The sequence below is a fragment of the Dysidea avara genome, chromosome 1 (assembly GCF_963678975.1).
Source record: "Dysidea avara chromosome 1, odDysAvar1.4, whole genome shotgun sequence".
Taxonomy (NCBI): Eukaryota; Metazoa; Porifera; class Demospongiae; order Dictyoceratida; family Dysideidae; genus Dysidea; species Dysidea avara.
Genome location: NC_089272.1, coordinates 18,944,004 through 18,964,972, shown reverse-complemented (window position 1 = coordinate 18,964,972; position 20,969 = coordinate 18,944,004). Strand labels below are relative to the sequence as shown.

Sequence of the window (20,969 nt, the reverse complement as noted above, 5' to 3'; positions counted from 1 at the left end):
GTTCAACCCATTACACAGTATTGCGAATCAAGAACTGTTCAAAAAGCACCTCTGCAATCAAAGTAGCCACGATGAAAAAATACGGATGATTTCCATTACGAAGGAAAGCTATCACGTGCTACCTCCAAATCAAAACTTTTTGCTGTCAGTAAAGATGAATGGGGCACAAAGGAGGACACTGGTAAGTTCATGAAAAATGCATTGTACATACTGCGGTATGCCAAAAAACACCTCTCGGGCTGAAGCAATGTTGAACAGTGAAAAATCTGGTTCATAGCCTTAGCCATTATCAAGTTACTCTTGTCTGAAGGTATCAGTGAGTCAGTCAAACAGTCATTCAGTCAGTCAGTCAGTCAGTCAGTCAGTCAGTCAGTCAGTCAGTCAGTCAGTCAGTCAGTCAGTCAGTCAGTCAGTCAGTCAGTTACTCAGTCAGTCAGTTGAAAATTCCATTTAATATATATATATATTGAAATTCCATAGCAACTTGTTGAAAGCATTTTGGGTTGATCTGAAGACTTTTTTGGGCTTAGTTTTATCTAACCAATACTGCTTCATTGTCGTCAGGGAAAGTGAGGCTGGTTTTTGGATGATGTTTTTTCATGGACCATGCCCACACCTTTGCGGTCCACTATTGTACTGTATGATTACTAAAGTGAAAACTTAGAAACAGGAAAGCTTCCACCATCATAATGCAGTGGTAGAGCATTGGCCTGGTAGTTGAAGCTTCCATATTCCATATTCAATACTTTGTTGGATTTCTTCGTGCTGTTTCCTTGAACAAGAAACTTCAAGCTCCCATTGCTCCAACCTACCCAACTATATTTTAAGGAATTTTACAGATTACTTGTGTACCTTTTAATCTTCCTTAGTTTTTTTGCATTCTGAAATATGTTTTGTATGAGCCTACTTATAGTCTCGCACCTCACTTACACATACACACACACACATGAAATCCATTTATAACATTTTTTTATTATGTGTAGATGCTCCATCTATTAACCCTAAAATGATAAATCAGACAATGAATGAAGGAGACACAGTTTTTATCACTTGTCAAGCTAGTGGTACACCAATTCCTACCATCAGTTGGTACTTCAATGGTGCACCAGTGGATAAGGATGACGCTATGAAGTACATGATATCAGAAATGTTGCTGAATCCTATCACTAAAAATAGTACACTAACAATAATGAGTGTTGAGTTATCTGACATGGGTACCTACACATGTGATGCCGCTAATGTAGTATCTAGTGATAGCAGTTCTGGAGTACTAACTGTTAAGAGTGAGTTATTATACTATCATTACTCATAGCAGAAATGCAGTGCTTTTAGTCTCAAACTTTAATAATGTAATTTGAGTAATTTATTTCAGTAGCTCACCAGTGATTATTCCAAAACATTATGTCTATATGTGGCATGTTAATTAAGGCTATTTATTAATTAAGGCTGTATAGTCATCAAAATTGATAGGATACACAAATAACAAATGGACTGTTTTGCATAAGTTTTTCAAGCAAGTTAGTGAAATTGAATGTCAATTGTCAAAGAAGTTTGCTTACGTATGATTGTTACAATTAAGAGTTAAATGACATATTGCCACAAAACCATGTAAAAGTCAAAACTATACTAAGTAAGATAATGTTTTTTTAGTAGTAAAACTTTCATGTTGTAAAAAAATTCACCTTTCAGTGGCATAGCCAGGAAAAAAATTTTATCAAGGCAAAGTTTATACATTGACCTAATTGAAAGTGTCTGCTTTTAACTCAACTGATTCACAAACTCTTTCAAGCATGGGTGGTACAGCATTTGCAGGTTGACTGTCTAGTTGGGTGGAAGAAAGTTTCAGAAGACTCTGAGCATTTTCTACATGTCATAAATAATGCTCTAGCTCAGTTAATGCTTCAGTATACTTTAATTATTAGACTAGTTTAATTACAGTCAACACAAAAGAACTGACTTACTCTGGAGATATCTGAGTGGTCAGGCCATCCATGGACTGCAACAGAGGTCATAGTCATGCACATTATACATTTTATTGATCTGATGTAATGTTTAAGTCAGATTTTATCTCTTTCATGTGATGTTCAACTGCATGTGTTAAGTATGTCAAGGTAGGGAGTCTTGGGGCATGCTCCCTCAAGGAAAATTTTTTTGAAATAATATATGCTTTGAAATGGCATGTGGAGGCTATTTTTTTATCGTAACTCCTAATGTGTGATATACATGATCAATTAGCTCAATGTAATGCCATGCAGGTGACTCATTGGAACTTTGAAAGGTAATGTAAAGACAATTAACATAAATGTAAATGATTTAGACCAAGCAGTGTAATGAGAACAGTGGCTATAATCTGTACTGAATGCTCTATTAGAGTATATTACAATGACTGCTCTATTAGAGTATCTCAATCTTTTTACAAATTCAAGTGGTCCAGCCAATGCAGGACTGTGTCACCATGGACTCTGGCTCTGCTTAGTACTACAGCCATAGATTCTATTATGTGTGGTACAGTAATGCTGTCTAGATTCCAAAACTCAGGCCTGCTCAGCCTGAATTGTTGCGGAGCATTTTTATCGAGGCAGCTGCCTTGGTTGCCTCAATGGTAGCTATGCTACTGCCTTTAAACTTTCAGTGCTTGTCACTGTAAAGTTCTAATTATATAATTATCTAACCAAGTACTAATAACAATAAAAGTTGTGTCATGATGTCATAAATAATTTATGGCTAAACGGTAAGGTATAGAAACATACACTCACTGTTATTGACATCAGTGATAGCAAAAGTGAAAAACAAAAGAAGGAATTAACTCTCTGTGCCATAGTACAAAAGAATGTTTTCCATATAATGCCTTCCTAGTCATACTAGCAACCAGTTCAAGTGCTTAGTAATGACTATAGTCGGTACATGTTCACCTGAGCCCCCGCCAAATACAGTAATATCAAACAAGTGAACATGTGTGCACTCCCAATGGTTTTGTACTGGAACAAGCATGTGTTTCATGTTGTAAACATGTTTGTGTGCCTGAATTGTCCATACTAAATGTATGGATATTTTTTTAAGCCTCGTAACTCGCTTGTTTTTGCCTGTATAAAAGCGCCTTTTGATTAACAGTTCTGGAATTTAAAAGGCTTCACAGCATTACTAAATGTTTGGGCAGCTGGCCAATGTAACAAGAGTTATTAACAAGAAATGAGGGCTCAGGTGAATGCCAAACAGACTATATGGGGTGTGTGTGACTATAAATTTGAATACTCGGAAAAGTTGGACAGAACTGCCCGCTGTTGACAAGGTACCTTTTTGTTGAGGTAGCATTCAACACACCATTTTGCTAGTTATGTTGACTTTGGGAGGGTGTGGCCTGTCATTGAAACCGCCTATTGGAAGCCTGTGTATGTGCTGAAACAATCATTTCTGTAAAACAATAAGAAGTGCTATATCCCTACTGTGTTCAAGATACCATAACGGAAATGCACAGTAGGGATATTACACTTCTTATTGTTTTACAGTGATTTAATATCATGGACTACTCCAACTTGTTTCAGTACTATTTATCGATGTGCTATGGTCCCTACTCTAGTTGAAAATTCCAATTTTTGTGTGTACTTGTTTGTTAACTTTTTTTGTAAATAATTTTATTATGACTGGTGAACCCATGCATACCGCATCTGAAAAGGCACCGCACACCCCAGCTATATCAATTATTGTCTGAAAAGTGAAGTATCCATTACGCTTTGTTACACAGCATTTCAAATCAAGAACTGTTTGAAAAGCATCTCTACAATCCATGCATACCAAAAAAAAGAAATTGTGCCACACGCCCCATTCATATTAATTATCGTCTGAAAGGTGAAGTATCCATTACGCTTTGCTGTAGGCTATGTTCAACCCATTACACAGCAGTACGAATCAAGAACTGTTTGAAAAGCACCTCTGCAATCAAAATAGCCACGATGAAAAATACGGACGATTTCCGTTTTGAAGGAAATCCATCACATGCTCACGCCAAATTGACACCTTTCCCTGTCAGCAAAGATGAATGGGACACAAAGGAGGACACTGGTAAGTCCATGAAGAATGCATTGTACATACTGTGGTATGCCAAAAGGCACCTGTCGGGCCAAAGCGATGTCGAACAGTGAAAAAATCAAGCCCGTAGCCTTAGCTGTTATCGAGTTACGCTTGTCTGAAGGCATCAGTCAGTTACTCAGTCAGTAGAAAATTCTGTTGAATAAAAAAAATTAAAATTCCGTAGCAACTTGTTGAAAGCGTTTTGGGTTGATCTGAAAGCTTGTTTGGGCTTAGTTTTACCTCACCAATACTGCCTCATCGTCGTAAGGGAAAATTGAGGCTGGTTTTTGGGTGATATTATTTCGTGAGCCACGCCTACTCCTTTGTGGTCCCTACTATACAGTTACTATCATACTGTATGATTTGTAGTATAAAGTGAGATATGCTTACTTAGCAATGCATAGCAATGTATTTGATGAAATAGGTAATATTGGTTAATTATGAAATACATTCAAACTGCAATAACTAGATAAATTGCATGAATTATTATTATTAAAGCTTTAGTAAGCATGTTGTTTGTTATTTCAATATATTGTAAGTGTTTGATTAATTCACGGGATAAAAGATCACATGAGATATATATATATATATAAAGACAGAGTCACAAGTCCAATGGATAACTTGCCTGAGAAACAAAGCCAACTTGAAAACAAGTTTGTAGTTGTTAAATTTAAACTACTTGAAATGAAGGAAGAATTAAACTCCAACTTTCCAAGTGTTGTAAAATGTTTTGCACTCCTGAAGCCAACTCTACCAAACCACCTGCTGGCCCTACACTTATAGCAGATAGGGTTTTACTGTGATAAATGAGGATAGAGATAGGGATGAAAGACAGCTCAAATTGATAGTCCATAACCTTTGCAGAATCAGCTTCTGATTGTGGTGAAACCCGAAAGTCTGAAGATATAAAGTGTGATACTGATATTTTTAAATTACTATATATCTGCAGGCCAAGACCACTGTAACAAAGGCCATTAGGCTCTGAGAAACCAAGATTACTTAAAGTCACAGTCACTGTTAACACTGTCAAGGCAAAACCATTTATTCTAAAATAATGAATGTAATGAAATTAGCGGCATACCCAAGAATTTTTGATGGTGAATGACTATCATGAATCCCATACAAATGTACAGGTTACAAATATGGCTCGGACTATAACTCACCACATAAACTGCAGATGGGACTCCTCATTCCAGTTACTCTGTTATACATGTAAAGGAATCTATCGTAATAATTATACAACCAAGTACTAAAGATAATAAGAAATGTGGTTAAAATTACATCAAATAATAAATAAATAAATAATGTTTGAGAAAACTACAAGGCCTACGAACTTGCACTAAGCAGGGTTTGAATTGCCGACAAAGGAATGAATGTATAATAATCAGCCAGTGATTGAATACTCTAATAGAGCAGTCAGTCACTTAGCTAACTGTACATGTGTAAAGTGACATGCTTAATTGCTAGTAAAAGTCTAGCTCTCCATCCCAAAAAAATGATTAGTCCTATCCTGTTTACAAAAGCTAAGCTCTGTGTGTCCAGCTTGCAAACTTGCACAGATCGTACTCTAATAGAGCAGTCACTTACATCATACTAAGTATTGCTATGTGTTTTATACTCTCAATGAAATCAATTGCAAAACCGATGACGAAGTCAATTGCAAAGATGCCAAATTCAGTTGCAAAAACCTGTAAAAAAAGTAAACAATTAGAAGGAAAAAAACTAGAAGAAATTTTAAATTGGATTAGAGATCAAGAATAAAAATGTAGTGAAACAAGGAAATAGCAAAATTTAATAGTGAATCAAGACAGGTTTCCTAAGCCTAAAAATATGCTAATGGACTATCCCTATACTTCTTTTATTGACTAAAGTATAGAAAATGTCCATTAGTATATCTGCAGGCATTGGCAGTTTTATTATCTTTAGTACTTGGTTGTATAATTATTATTATTACTAGGACTGCATCACATACAACCAAGTACATGTACCAATGTGATAACCAAACATCAGGGCAATGCATATGCTACCATACTGTTCATAACTACATTGACTGTAAGAAACCAGCCACTCATCACAAGGCGAACCATTTTCGCCGTGAAGAATATCACTTGAGACACTAGAGAGTAATTGAAGCTAGTTATACATGAAGCCATTAGCTGTCTGTCTAGTCAATTAGCTTGTTCACTAGTGACCACATCCATCACCAATGGCAAAGCACAGTTGTGAATGTTGCTGAAGAAGCCATAGCAGAAGAATTATCGCCTTATTATAAAGAGATGTCTACATCAGTTGTACTTCAACAAGATCATGCAGCAGCTGCTAAATCTTGTTTTTGTGTTTACTGCAGCTACCAATCTTGTTATGGACAAATTCTTGTGCAAGGGCTTGTTCTTGTGCTAATACCATACCTGTTTCACTGCCCGTACAAAAATCTCAATAGTAGCAGTGAAATTTATCCTGTATTTCACTAACAGCAGTGAAAACGTTGTAATTGCAATTTCATTGGCTAGAATTTATATTAACAATGTAGCGCCAATTAGTGTCGACGCGTGTTTAGTACATAGTGACAAATTGCGTACATAGCAAAGCTAATGCACAGCATGCGAGTATGGTATTAACTGGGAATAGCATGGGTAGCAGTGAAATTTGGGATAAATATCACGAGTGTTGTATTGGAAATGGGGGATAAATTTCACGAGGCGAAGCCGAGTGAAATTTACCATTTCCAATACAACAAGAGTGGTATTTATCCCAAATTTCACTGTTACCCATGCTATTACTAGTACAAACGTGACAAATTCTAAGGCCACTTCAAATAAATTCTCTGTTTCCCATCCTAGACTCAAGCATATTTGCATGTGGGTGGGTGGTCCATTTCCATTATTTCATTATAAGACTGGCAGCTTTCAAGTCATTATTTGCCTGGCACAACCATTAAAAACTGCATAAAATCATGCTTAAGCTTGTTCCTTCTTTTTTAAGTTGCAAAAATAGCACAGACTTGAAGTTTGTGCCAACTTGATAGCACTGCTGACACGTGAGCTGACATGGTTTCAAATGAGCCTGTCAGTATGCAACAATAACCGGAAAATAATGCAATAATATGGAATAATGGGATATTTAGAGCTGAAAGTATCTAGATGTGGGCGGTGGATGGGAAACAGAGAATTTATTTGGAGTGGCCTAATGCAAAAGTAACGAAATCAATTGCAAAACTGATGAAATCAATTGCAAAACTGACAAATTCAGTTGTAAGTGGGACGAATTCTACTGCAAAGGCGACAAACTCTACTGCACATGGGACAAAGTCAATTGTAAAGATGCCGAATTCAATTGCCAAAACCTGTAATAACACAGTTATGACAAATGAGACTGCACATACCACATCAAAAGGAAGAATGGCACAGAGCATTCTATATAAACTAATTTTGCATCTGAACGTGTGCCCAACAATCAATCACTGAAAAGTGAAGTGGCCATTACACTTCATCTTCAGCTACGTATGTTCTGCCTGTTACAGAGATATACAAATGAAGAACTGTAAAAGAAGTGTCTCTGCAATCACTATGGAAAATACGAGCGATAAGCATAATAGAAGTAGTACCACAGCCACAGGGAAGTAGTATCACATTACTGCAAATCAACACCTTGCGTTGTCAGCGAAAATATCTAGGACACAAGGGAGGACAAAGGTAAGTCCCGTGTTGTGTGCATTATATGTACTGCAGTTGGTGAAAACTGAACAGGCAGAAGAAGCATGAAAAAATCAAGCCCATTATGCATTGTTGAGTTATGCTGATCTGAAAACATCAGTTAGCTAGTTAGTTGGTTGGTTGGCTGGTTAACTAGTTAGTTAGTTATATATATATATAGTTAGTTAGTTAGTTAGTCAGTTAGTCAGTCAGTCAGTTACAGTAGTATAAAGTTCAGTTAAACAGCAAATTTTTAAAATTTCATAGAAACTTGTTGAAAAGATACGGGATTGCTCTGAAGGCGTTTTTGGGCTTAGTTATACTTAACCAATACCACCAAGCTGTTTTGAAGGAAAACTGAGGCTGTTTTTCAAGTGATATTGAAGGGAAAGAAAGCAAAAAAATTCTATGGTACCTATATAGGTAATACTGTATGATGTAATTAGCCATAAATCAGTTATATACATTGAATTGCAAATAAATGATAATTGGTGAGCAAACTAATTGCTAATTGTGTATCTATAATTGAGGTAATTTGGTATTCTTAACCTTCATGTAAATAGTTCTCTAAAGTTCTGTTTATAAAATTAATAAATTGTAGTTTATAAGGTAAAATTCGTGTATACACAGCAATTGGTGAATACTACTTGGGATACTTCAGATATTATAGTAGTGGACAACTATCAGTGATATTGATAAATACAATATCTACACCAGTGAGCTTTACAGTTGAGGCTCCAGTGGCAGGGTTTTACTATGCTGGAGTTGTTGATGGTAGTAATGAGACTATTGTAAATTTACCATTCAGTGTGGCAGTGTTCCGAAATGATAGGCAATACAAAGGAGTTTACATAAGAGCTGACAGTGATGCACTAACTGTGATAGGTCAAAATGAAAGAAGTAGTTTAAGTGAAACATTTTTTGTAATACCCTACCAAGAATCAAGTGTTATAACAGAGTATGTGTATTATGGGATATCAGTACCTGGATATAGTTCAACTTATCGAAGTGCAATACTGATAGTTGGTACAGAGGACAATACAACAATGAAGTTAACAGTCACACAAACAACTACCACCAACACTGGTAACACTCTCTACACTGGCAGGGAATACTCATTTGTTATCAACAGATTGCAAACATTTTATATGAGATCAACAGGAGATTTGACTGGAAGTAAAATTGTTACAGATAAACAGGTATCTGTGTTTAGTGGTCATGAGGCCACTCAGATACCAGCGAGCCTCTGTTGTGATGGCACACCAATAGAACAAATTCCACCAGTAACATCTTGGGGTAGAGTATTCTATACCATGCCATTAGCTACCAGGAGATATTACTATATCAGAATATTAGCATCACGTGATTCAACTGAGATTGATTTCTACTGTAACAATTTTAGAACATCTTATACTATCAATGAAGGACGGTACTCTAGCAGAACATTATCACAAGGAGAATATTGTGTAATTTATTCAAATAAACCAGTACTGGTGGCTCAGTTTAGTCGAGGTGGATATGATGAGCGTGATTATATTGGTGATCCTATGATGATGATAATTCCTGATACACTTCAGTTTTTTAATAAGCTTTCAATCAGCACAATTCGTAACCCAAGTAGATCTGGCTACAGACATTATGTTAGCATCATAGTATTAGCACAATACTATCAACCTGATATGATCCACTTAATATCAGGAGGGAGGAATATATCACTAAACACACAGCAATGGGTACCGATGAAAGTCAAACACTCCATTGAAGCATATGCTACACAAGTGACAATATCAGAAGGTGTAGCTGAAATTATCCACAGTAATAATGAAGCACTAATGACAGCTAATATCTTTGGAATTACCAGTCATGAAAGTTATGGTCATCCTGGAAGACTTGGATATGCAACAGGTTTGTACCATGTTGTTGTGTATAATCGATTAACATGCACAGATCATTTTTATAATGAGAACAATTAGTAATGCAAACATAATACATTTAAAATTGCATCATAAATGGTCAAATAATAAATTAAATGTGACACAGTCTGGGAAAACTGGTTTTATACCTATTAAAAGTGTCGAGAAATGCCGGTTTAAAGTATTTAGTGTGTTATAGCTTGCCAATGGTTGAAGCTATGTGTAGCAAAGTTCACACATTTTACACCAATTCCTTACTTTTCAGAGCATCCACTGTACAAGTGGCTAACAGCTAAGTTTACCACCATTTTAGATAGTTTTTAGCTCGATGTTGACTGTATCAGGTGAGCTCTAATATGGGTTGTTTACAAAATGAAAGAGGAACATGTAGGGATGAATTAGGCAACAGTAAGGGCCATTCCGGTCTCAAAACTGGCTAAAAGTACAGGAAATTTACAGTACAGGTGTTTATTCAACACCATAGAGTTGTACTGCCACATACATCCATCCCAAGGCTCCATTAAGGCCCCAGACAGCTTGTACGGATCACCACTGTCCTTAGGAATGCAGCCAGTTAAAGTGTACCACTCAAATCTAGCCGATTTTAATTATGAAAGTATGCACCCAACCTTATCAGAATACTATGAAGAATAGTTAGCTTTACTTGTCTTGGGTGGTAGGGCAGCTTGAATTTTAAAAATAGTGCTTTGTTTTGTGATTTTTGATAGAAAGTAGCCCTGTGCTGAGAATCAAACAAATCATTTGCTTATTGCTGTGTATAATTTTTAACTACAACAACTCTAAATAAGGTCTGGCTAAGTAGCAAGTTTCATTAGGTCTTTTGTATGGAGCACAAAATTTTAAAAATAAATCGTGAGTGATATTTCTGCGAAGACAACAATCATGTTTCTGGTTTCATGGTGGATCTAGCAATGGTACTGTATGCTACGATGAACATCCCACAATGGTAGGGAGATCAATTTGTAAAAGTTGATTTTTCAGTTTGTGGTCCCTAATAGAGAATGTAGATGTATCTTTGTGTATGTGGTATAGTGTGTATATCTACTGTATGTAGACAAGTATGTTTCATGGGTTAATTTTTAATGAATATGTTTATGAAGGCATTCCAGTTATTACTCCTGAAATGATTAACGAGACTCTGATTGAAGGAGACACAGCTTTATTCAGATTTAAATCTACTGGTGCACCAATACCTACACTCAGTTGGTACTTCAATGGTGCTCCAGTAGAGAAGGCAAATGATAAGAAGTATATGATATCAGAGATGTCATTCAACCCCATTACTAAAAATACCACACTGACAATAATGAACTTGGAATTATCTGACGTTGGTACTTACACATGTAGTGCTACTAACATAGTATCTGGTTACACCAGTTATGGAGTTCTGAGTGTTAATGGTGAGTTTGTTCAGTACATGCCATGTACATTGTTGTTAATTTGGTGTGTGTATATCATTGTATGATTGCGACTGTATATATTTATTATGTATTATTTGTATATCAATATTGTATGCACATAGTGGTTGGTGAATACTACTTGGGATACTTCAGCAGCATATCTGATGGACAACTATCTGTGATGTTGATAAATACGATATCTACACCAGTAAACTTTACAATTGAGGCTCCAGTAGCAGGATTTTACCATGCAGGTGTTATTGATGGTGACAGTGAACTTATCTTGAGTTTACCTTTCGGTGTAGCAGTGTTTTATAATGATACACAATATAAAGGAATTTATGTAAGAGCAGACAGTGATACACTGATTGTGATTGGTCAAAATGAAGCAAACAGTACTAGTGACACTTTTCTTGTTATACCCTACAAGAGATCAAGTGTGATAACAGAGTATGTGTATTATGGGATATCAGTAGCTGGATATAGTTCATCTTATCAAAGTGCAATACTGATAGTTGGTACAGAGGACAATACAACAATGAAGTTAACAGTCACACAAACAGCTACTACCAACACTGGTAACACTCTCTACACTGGCAGGGAATACTCATTTGTTATCAACAGATTACAAACATTTTATATCAGATCAACAAGAGATTTGACTGGAACTAAAATTGTTACAAATAAACAAGTATCTGTGTTTAGTGGTCATGAGTTAGCCCAGATACCACAGGGCCTTTGTTGTGGTGATCTACTGATAGAACAAGTTCCACCAGTTACATCTTGGGGTAGAGTATTCTATACCATGCCATTAGCTACCAGGAGATCATACACTATTAAAATATTAGCATCACTTAGCTTGACTGAGATTGACATTTACTGTAACAATTTGAAAGAATCTCATGTCATCAATGAAGGACAACATTTTACCAAAACATTATCACAGCAAGAATATTGTGTAATTGATTCAGATAAACCAGTACTGGTGGCTCAACTCAGTCATGGTATTGATGAAGATGGTATTAGTGATCCTATGATGATGCTAGTTCCTGATGTGCTTCAGTTTTCTAACAAATTTCCTATCACCACAACTCGTAATACAAGCTACAAGCATTATGTTAACATTATAGTATTAGCACAATACTATCAACCTGATATGATCCACTTAATATCAGGAGGAAGGAATATATCACTAAACACACAGGAATGGGTACCAATAAAAGTCAAACACACTACTGAAGCATATGCTACACAAGTGAATATATCAGAAGGTGTAGCTGAAATTATCCATGTCAATGAGGTTGCCTTAATGGCTGCATCTATCTATGGATTTACTAAGCTTGAAAGTTATGGTCATCCTGCTAGACCTGGTAATCCAACAGGTTAGTTGATGATATTTGTAATTAAGAACCAAATAATACTAATATTCACAGAAGTTTCTTTCTTACACAGTCTGATAACCAATTTAGACTGCATAATTTATTATGTTGTTCATTGTACATTTGTTATAGCTTCACTGGTTACTGCTATGTAATGTAATGTTTTTTTTATTTCTAACTACTACTCGAATCAATGCTTGAAATTTTAATGAGCATTTGTAGTGATTTACAGTGATCAATGATCTTGCTGAATAGTAATGAAGGAAAAGCTGAACAGAATTGCTTTATGCTCTTTGCATACATTTGTAGACCTTGTAGCAACTCTTCAGGGTATGTGATGGCAATGGATAAGTAACAGTTAGATGACTGTTAAAGAGGTTTGACACAGACTATTTATCCTGTTACCAGAAATTGAGCATTGATCATTTGATTGGCTGTAGTGGAATTACATAGTATATCAGTATGGCTGTCCATTATAATAAACATTTTGTCTCACTGTATGCGTATGAATCTACTGTGCAAAAAACTCTGTCACATCACTAAAAATTCTAATTGTAATTTATATGATTATAAGTATGCTTTGATTATATATATAAATTGTCTAATGCTAACATGTTGAGTTTGGTACTTCTTGATAGTGTCCATAAAGGCCTAAACAGGACATCATGAAACATGGAAACCTGTAACTTCTCCTGAATGCTACAGACTTCTATACGGTTCAAAAGTACCATGGTTACCAGGAAGCACTTGTTTTTAAATGTGTTAACTGTAGTCAATTACAAAATAATGGTGACATTTAAGTTCAGTCTTAAAAATTTCTCATCGAATGTATACAGTATCAATATAATAATGTTAACCTTGTTGTGTGTACTTTGTGTTAAGGTATTCCAGTTATAAGTCCTGAAGTGATAAATCAGACAGTAAATGAAGGAGACACAGCTCTGATCACTTGTATAGCTACTGGTAAATTGATTCCTATCATTAGTTGGTACTTCAATGGTGCTCCAGTAAAGAAGGCTAATACTACAAAGTATATGATATCAGAGATGTTGTTAAATACCTTTACCAAAAATAGTATACTAACAGTAATGAATTTGACATTATCTGACATGGGTATCTACACGTGCAATGCTACTAACCAAGTGTCAAGTGATAGTAGTTCTGGAGTTTTGACAGTGAACCGTAAGTTCAATTTAATAGAACAAATTTTGGACTGTAATACAATTCACATTGAATGTTATAGAAACTTCCATTACTATTATAGTTATAATAATTAGCATATAAACTCGTATTTTCCAGATATGTTGTTATAATTTAGAATTTCCAATCATAACGATAAGACAGATTTTAAAGGAGTTGGATAACTACCAGTTGTGACTTGATGGTGTGTTTAGGTGTAGAAGTCTGTTTTCAAATTTTGGATATCTTTCCTTGACATTTAAGTAAACATTCTTTTAGAATATTGACCTTACAATATTACACTTTGCCTTGTAGCCATTACTTGGATTTCATTTAAACCATCAAATGGCAGTGTTACAATGGTTGATCTATGTATGCACAAACTGATACCCAAGTTGTTCTTACATATATGCAGAACACACTACAGATCTATAACATTTATGGTAGTAGTCAGTAATACATACCATTGGCAGAGGAAGTTTTTGATGTGACAGGGGCTGATCAGAGTATAGAATCTCTGGAAATAAAGGTTCAGGGGAGCACAGCCTTCCAGAAGCTGTAGCCATTTAACTTTCAGGATGTCTCAAATTTCACTGATATAAATTGAAGCATTTCAACTAAAACATCAACTTGTCTTTCTGATGTTATAACAGTTCTTCAGGGGAAAATGGGTCTAGTAAATTATATAGACTCTACACAGTGCAAAACAGCCTTTAGCTAAGACACTCAGACAAACTTAATAACCCACTCACTGCCACAACCGACATATGGTGGAATTGATTATAAATGCCTGTAGCATCACTTTCTAAGTGCTCTGTAGTTTCTGTCAAATGATTAATAGCCCTTGTGCTTATCCTGTAATGATCACACCCGTAAGTGAACAGGGATAACTGGTCCCTCATGCACCAAGATGATATCATCGCACACTTTTTTGATGATTGATAATAAGCATTGTAGACAATTATTCGAAGTGATATTGGCACTACTAATGAAGAGAAACAGTAAGGAGAAGGGTTATATAGGCTACAGTGGTGCATTGCTACTTTTGTGCACCTTGTATCAGTGGCCTCAAGTGCATATGTGAATGTGCACTTGCTTAAACCCCTGAAACCAGACTAGGAGACAATTACTTTAACTGTCAACAGGTTAGTGATGTTTATTGTGTTATAATAAGCAGCACTAGACTGATAAGTTGTGAAACTTTATGTGTGGTTCCGCCCAGGCTAATTTTTGCACTTTAAAAGTTATATAATGGCTTTGTGGTTGCCATTGTGTAAATAACAACTCGATAATCGAATTCCTTGTTCTAGAGTGAGTATTTCGATACACTGTATGTATTACAGTATGATTTATAAGTTGTAGTAGTTTAGAAACAGTAGATTGGAGCCTTTACAAATTTGGTGGTGATGAGGATAATTATTAAAATGAAGTGAAATGGGCACATTGCTTTCAGTAATAATTGATAGTTGAGGCTCGTATTCAATCACTCAATTGACTTTTATGGATGACGCTATGCATTCTTTCCTTTGATTCAGTGTGCAGTGGTTCACCATGCAGTCACAAATCAGGCTATAAAAAGTAAGCAAACAAGTGCAAGGAAAAGTTAGAAATTGTACATTTGAGCAGGGATCATAGCAATGAAAAGCAATGAAACAAACATTTAATCCCTACTTCAGTCTGACTTCCCTTGTTTCATTGCTTTTCATTAGTATGATCCCTACTCAAATGTAAAATTTCTTATTTCCTTACACTTGTTAGCCCTTAAGAAACATAATGTGGAAATATACACTGTACGTAATTCCCAAATTTGTGTGTTGTATTCCTGTTATTAGTAATTCAATGCTTACAAATGGATTTTGTACATGCACAGCAATTGGTGAATACTACTTGGGATACTTCAGATACTATAGTGGTGGTCAACTATCCGTGATATTGATAAATACAATATCTACACCAGTGAACTTTACAATTGAAGCTCCAGTGGCAGGATTTTACCATACAGGAGTTGTTGATGGTAGTAGCAAGTCAATTGTATATTTACCAATCGGTGTAGCAGTGTTTCGAAATGATAGACAATACAAAGGAGTTTACTTAAGGACTGATAGTGATGCAATAACTGTGATTGGTCAAAATGAATATGATGGCATTAGTGACACATTCTTTGCTATATCCTACAAAATATCAAGTATCCTAACAGAATATGTGTATTATGGGATATCAGTAGCTGGATATAGTTCATCTTTTCGAAGTGCAATACTGATAGTTGGTACAGAGGACAATACAATAATGAAGCTAACAGTCACACAAACAGCTACCACCAACACTGGCAACACTCTCTACACTGGTAGGGAATACTCATTTGTTATCAACAGATTGCAAACATTTTATATCAGATCATCTTCATACACAAGTGATTTGACTGGGACTAAAATTGTTACAGATAAACAAGTATCTGTGTTTAGTGGTCATGAGGTAGCCCAGATACCACGGAGCACTTGTTGTGGTGACACACTGATAGAACAAGTTCCACCAGTTACATCTTGGGGTAGAGTATTCTATACCATGCCATTAGCTACCAGGAAATCATATACTATTAAGATATTGGCTTCACTTAACTTGACTATGATTGACATATACTGTGATAACTTCAAAGAATCTCACACCATCAATGAAGGAAAATATTATACCAAAACATTATCACAACAGCAATATTGTGTAATTCATTCTAACAAACCAGTACTTGTGGTTCAGTTCAGTCATGGTCGTGGTGAAGATGGCATTGGTGATCCTATGATGATGATAGTTCCTGATATGCTTCAATTTTCTAACAGGTTCACAATCAGCACCATTCATAATACAACTCGATCCGGCTACAAACATTATGTTAACATCATAGTGTTGGCACAATACTATCAACCTGATATGATTTACCTAATATCAGGAGGAAGGAATATATCACTAAACACACAGGAATGGGTACCAATAAAAGTAAAGCACTCCATAAAGGCATACAGCACACAATTGACTATATCAGAAGGTGTATCTAATGTTATCCACACTAATGAGGCTGCTTTAATGAAAGTCAATATCTATGGTTTTACCTCATATGAAGGCTATGGTCATCCTGGACGAGTTGGTTATCTAACAGGTTTGTTTCAATATTTTATTTACAGGTTATGTACTCACTAACATTAACATTATAAAGTACAATACTACTATAGGGATTTTTCTGCCACAACCATCAGCTGCAAATTTCTTTCACAGTGATTTGATAATTTTATTTGTTACAATTCTATCCAAAAATAATGTTAATTTGTCATGCTAAATTTTGTACACTAGGTATAAATTTGTCAGGGAAGTTTTATTACAGTACCACTCAAATGTAATGTCATCTCGCGAGAGTGCAAGCTATTAAAACTTACTAATGAAAGGGCGTGGTATCTGTTTCACTCACAACTAGTCATCTCAAATGAAATGGGATGAATACTCACATACTAAATGGGTGCCACACCGTTTAATTAGCAAGTTTTTTAATTGGTCGCACTTTCGCAAGATGGTGTTGCATTTGAGCACAACTGTAAATAATGTAGTTATGCAAGAATTTTAAAATGTAACACTTTCACATCTCAGATCAAATGAGCCATCCAGGCTACATCTGGGTAGCAATTATATAGACATAAAGGCTGAAATTGATTGTGGGGATTGATCACTACTTACATGATTAATATGAACAACTTGGATTTCACCATGAAAACTACTCAGACGGAGAATGTTTGTTATCCTCACTATTCTACAAGTTGAAAAATGTTGTGCTTAGTGATATAGCTTATTCACCAATCATTTCCACATGTTTCTAAATATGAGGTCGCTATTGTTCTGGTATCTGGAAATATTTTGTCAGGGCTATTGTTCTAGCAGTCCACTAGATTTCTCACTATCAAGCACACTAGTTGTATGCTATGCCCCATGTATTCAACTTTAGGGCACGCATCTAGTAGGTTGCTCCGAGCATTCAACTTTAGGGGATGCGAAAACTAGTTTTAGCGTTAGGGGCAGGGTCGTGTTCAGCTTTGGTTTCTTCTTCACTTTCAATATAGTTACTCCACTCGGAGACATATAATTTAGAAACTAAGGGAGTTGGGTAGCTGGGAGCCATGTAGCTCAATAGTTATGACTCTGGCCTCAAGCACTGGAGGTCCCGGGTTCAATTCCGACTCAAGGCATTTTGTGTTTTTCTTTTTTTCCATTTGAGGACCTTTTTTGTCCAAGTTCTATTTTTATTCACGTGACTGCCGGAATAATAGCAACAGCCTTCTAAATATGGACCATGCCCCCATCATGAAGTTCTGCATGAAGTATCCACTCTACAATCATAATTATTCCATAAATGATACAATAGCACTGATTAAAACATTAAACTCATTTATCCAAAAGTCTCCCAAGATTTGTCTGTTCATTGTAATCAAACGTAACCAGAACATACTAGCTGCTGGCCCATAATCAAAAATTTTTGGCATGCATATACAGTGAAACCTCAGTTATCCGGACCCCACTTATCTAGATTCTTGGTTAACCGAACTATAGAAATGATTGCTCTATTAGAGTAGTGACTGTTCTATTAGGGTATTTGATAATACTGAAATTAAAAAAAATGTTTTAATGTTATTTTAAACATAGTTTCAGAGATAAGGACTTTTCAGAGCTATGGACCACCCTTAGTCCCAAGGGGTTCAGATAACTGAGGTTCCACTGTATATCCAGTGGTTGCACTTGTATTGGCTTGAGTGATTGATCATCCTGTGCAGGATATCAGCCTGATGCAGATGGGAAGAGTTACATATTAGCTGTAACACAGGGCATTTGGGCTTTTGCCTGATATGTACATACATCCTCACCATGAGGGCCACATTGGGCTGTTGGCCATCTGTACATATTAGGCAAAGCCCTCATGCCCGTGTTACAACTATTACTTAAAATTTCTATTACACCCATTTATCTTCCTGACTAAACACTCATTGACTGATGTTTTAGGAAAAACTCTACAGCTATGGCTGTAATGTATTTCTCAGAAAGCTCCACATTTATAGGGATGTTGATTGAAAGAAGTTTGTGCACCATGATTTTTATTACATTTTTTTCCTACTAAAAGTAGCTGTCCTTTTGAGATTTACTACAAAATGTCTAATCTAACTAGCAGATGAACTTTTTAGCCAAGTTTGTGTGTGTGTGTGTGTGTGTGTGTGTGTGTGTGTGTGTGTGTGTGTGTGTGTGTGTGTGTGTGTGTGTGTGTGTGTGTGTATGTGTGTGTAGCTGGCTTGCTGGCTGGATATGGATGTTTGAATATAATGCATATAATTATTCTTTGCTTATACATGCAGATGCTGCAGTGGTTAGCCCAGGAGTGATACATGAGATGTTTAATGAAGGTGATAGAGTTATTTTCACTTTTCAAGTTACTGGTAAACCAATTCCTACTATCAGTTGGTACTTTAATGGTGCTCCAGTTGATATGACGAATACTATGAAGTATATGATATCAGAAATGGAATTTAATCCCACTACTAAAAATAGTACGCTAACAATAATGGATGTGGAATTATCTGACATGGGTACCTACACATGTAATGCTACTAATTTAGTGTCCAGTGACACTGGTTATGGAGAACTAACTGTTAATGGTAAGTGTGTTAGTCAGCTATGTTGCACTGCAAACTGAAACAATGTATGCACAATATTATACTAGTATACATAGGCAAGATATGCTTTGCTAGGATTTTTCAGTGGATAAAAAACCTTGAAGGAGTGGTGTAAGGGCTGTGTCACTGAGGCTCCATGGAGCTGACGTAATTACATGATTTTGAGGGATGTTTATTCACTGAAGAACCCTAGCAATGCATATTGTAATGATTTAGCTCATGTGACTGGAATTAATTTTTATTAGAAACTATAAAGTTGGCAGTTTGTTTGTCAAAGTTTGTGGCAAGGTGTTTTACTGGATAAGACACAGGTGTCTTATCAGAATTAGAAAATAGTATGCAAATCTCACTTTGATGCCTCTTATTGGTGAATATACTTTGAGGCAGTTTGGTTGACATCAAGAGACTTATGGCTAACCATAAATCCCCAAATCGCACCCATCATTTTCTAAGACACTGGAAACTAGCATCTTTGAAGTATAAACTACTTCAATTTTGGTGTTAGAGTGATGTATAGAAACCTTGGCTTTGCCTTGGTTTCTATTATATTTCATTGTTGTAGTTGATTCAATTTGATATATGCACATTCAGATCTACGTTAATGACATGCCTGCAAGTAAAAAGTCATTAAAAGCTACTTTAAAATCAGGTCTACTTCTCAAAATCTGGCCATTATTAGTATTATGGATACATTCATAGATATGAACATACATACAACACACCATGGTCAGCTTTTCAAGAACCATTTCAGCAAACTTGGTGCATGTACACGGATAGTGTTCAGCTGGCTGTAAGAGTAAAATGGATGTAATATATTTTGGGAGTCTACTAAAGCACTGTATGATAAGTTTGTACACCAATAATTTAATTGTGTGTACATCATTAATTACTAGTACCATAAACAATGAAAGTTTGGAGTGACTAAAGTTTGGTAAATTTGGCAAATCGAGGAAATTATCCATATTTTATTTGTCAATCAGCTATTCAATATATAGTTCCATATTACCTGCATGGTAATTCACCAAACTTTTGTCTGCCAACCTGCTTTGCATGCTGATTCGCCAAACTTACGTTTACCAAACTTTCGTCATTTATGGTATATTTAAAAAATATATATTAATTTAAAAATGAAGTAGGGATCCAAGTGATAAAATGTAGTGAAACAAGAGATGAATGATGGTATTACAACAATACCCACCAAGCTATGCTGTAATACCATCATCCGTCTCTTGTTTCACTACATTTTATCATTTGGATCACTAATTCATTAACAATTTTTAAAATGTACTAGTTTATTTTGTTTTGTTTTTTGTTTAGCATACAGCTATACAAGTATGACTGTCCCATTAGGGTGACTGTTGTATTAGAGTATTAGGAGTCAGCCTTCACCTACCAGGGGGCATGTCACTATTAATTATTTTCATATTTTCATTGTACTACCATTATGAATGCAGCTAGACTAATAATAAGGGTTTGTGGTCATTGTGATTGAGTAATAGATTATTAAGAGGTATGGTCCCCATGCTCGATCATTATTAATCAACCAAGGGAATTGTCTCGAATCACCTATTGTAAAGTTACAGGTATCTACCAAGCGTAAGCACTTTAAATGATTTTGTGG

At 35.7% G+C, this 20,969-nt stretch overlaps 1 protein-coding gene across 1 annotated transcript in view; it reads left to right on the top strand.

The window, feature by feature from the left end:
* The window catches only part of LOC136265341 (uncharacterized), a 143,937-nt gene that overhangs the window by 109,938 nt on the left and 13,030 nt on the right, over positions 1–20,969 (top strand). Inside the window, exons 30-36 of the mRNA XM_066060181.1 lie at positions 984–1,283; positions 8,391–9,665; positions 10,795–11,094; positions 11,217–12,476; positions 13,356–13,655; positions 15,523–16,800; positions 19,031–19,330. Coding sequence (XP_065916253.1) covers positions 984–1,283; positions 8,391–9,665; positions 10,795–11,094; positions 11,217–12,476; positions 13,356–13,655; positions 15,523–16,800; positions 19,031–19,330 — 5,013 coding nt within the window. The remainder of the gene's footprint in view (positions 1–983; positions 1,284–8,390; positions 9,666–10,794; positions 11,095–11,216; positions 12,477–13,355; positions 13,656–15,522; positions 16,801–19,030; positions 19,331–20,969) is intronic.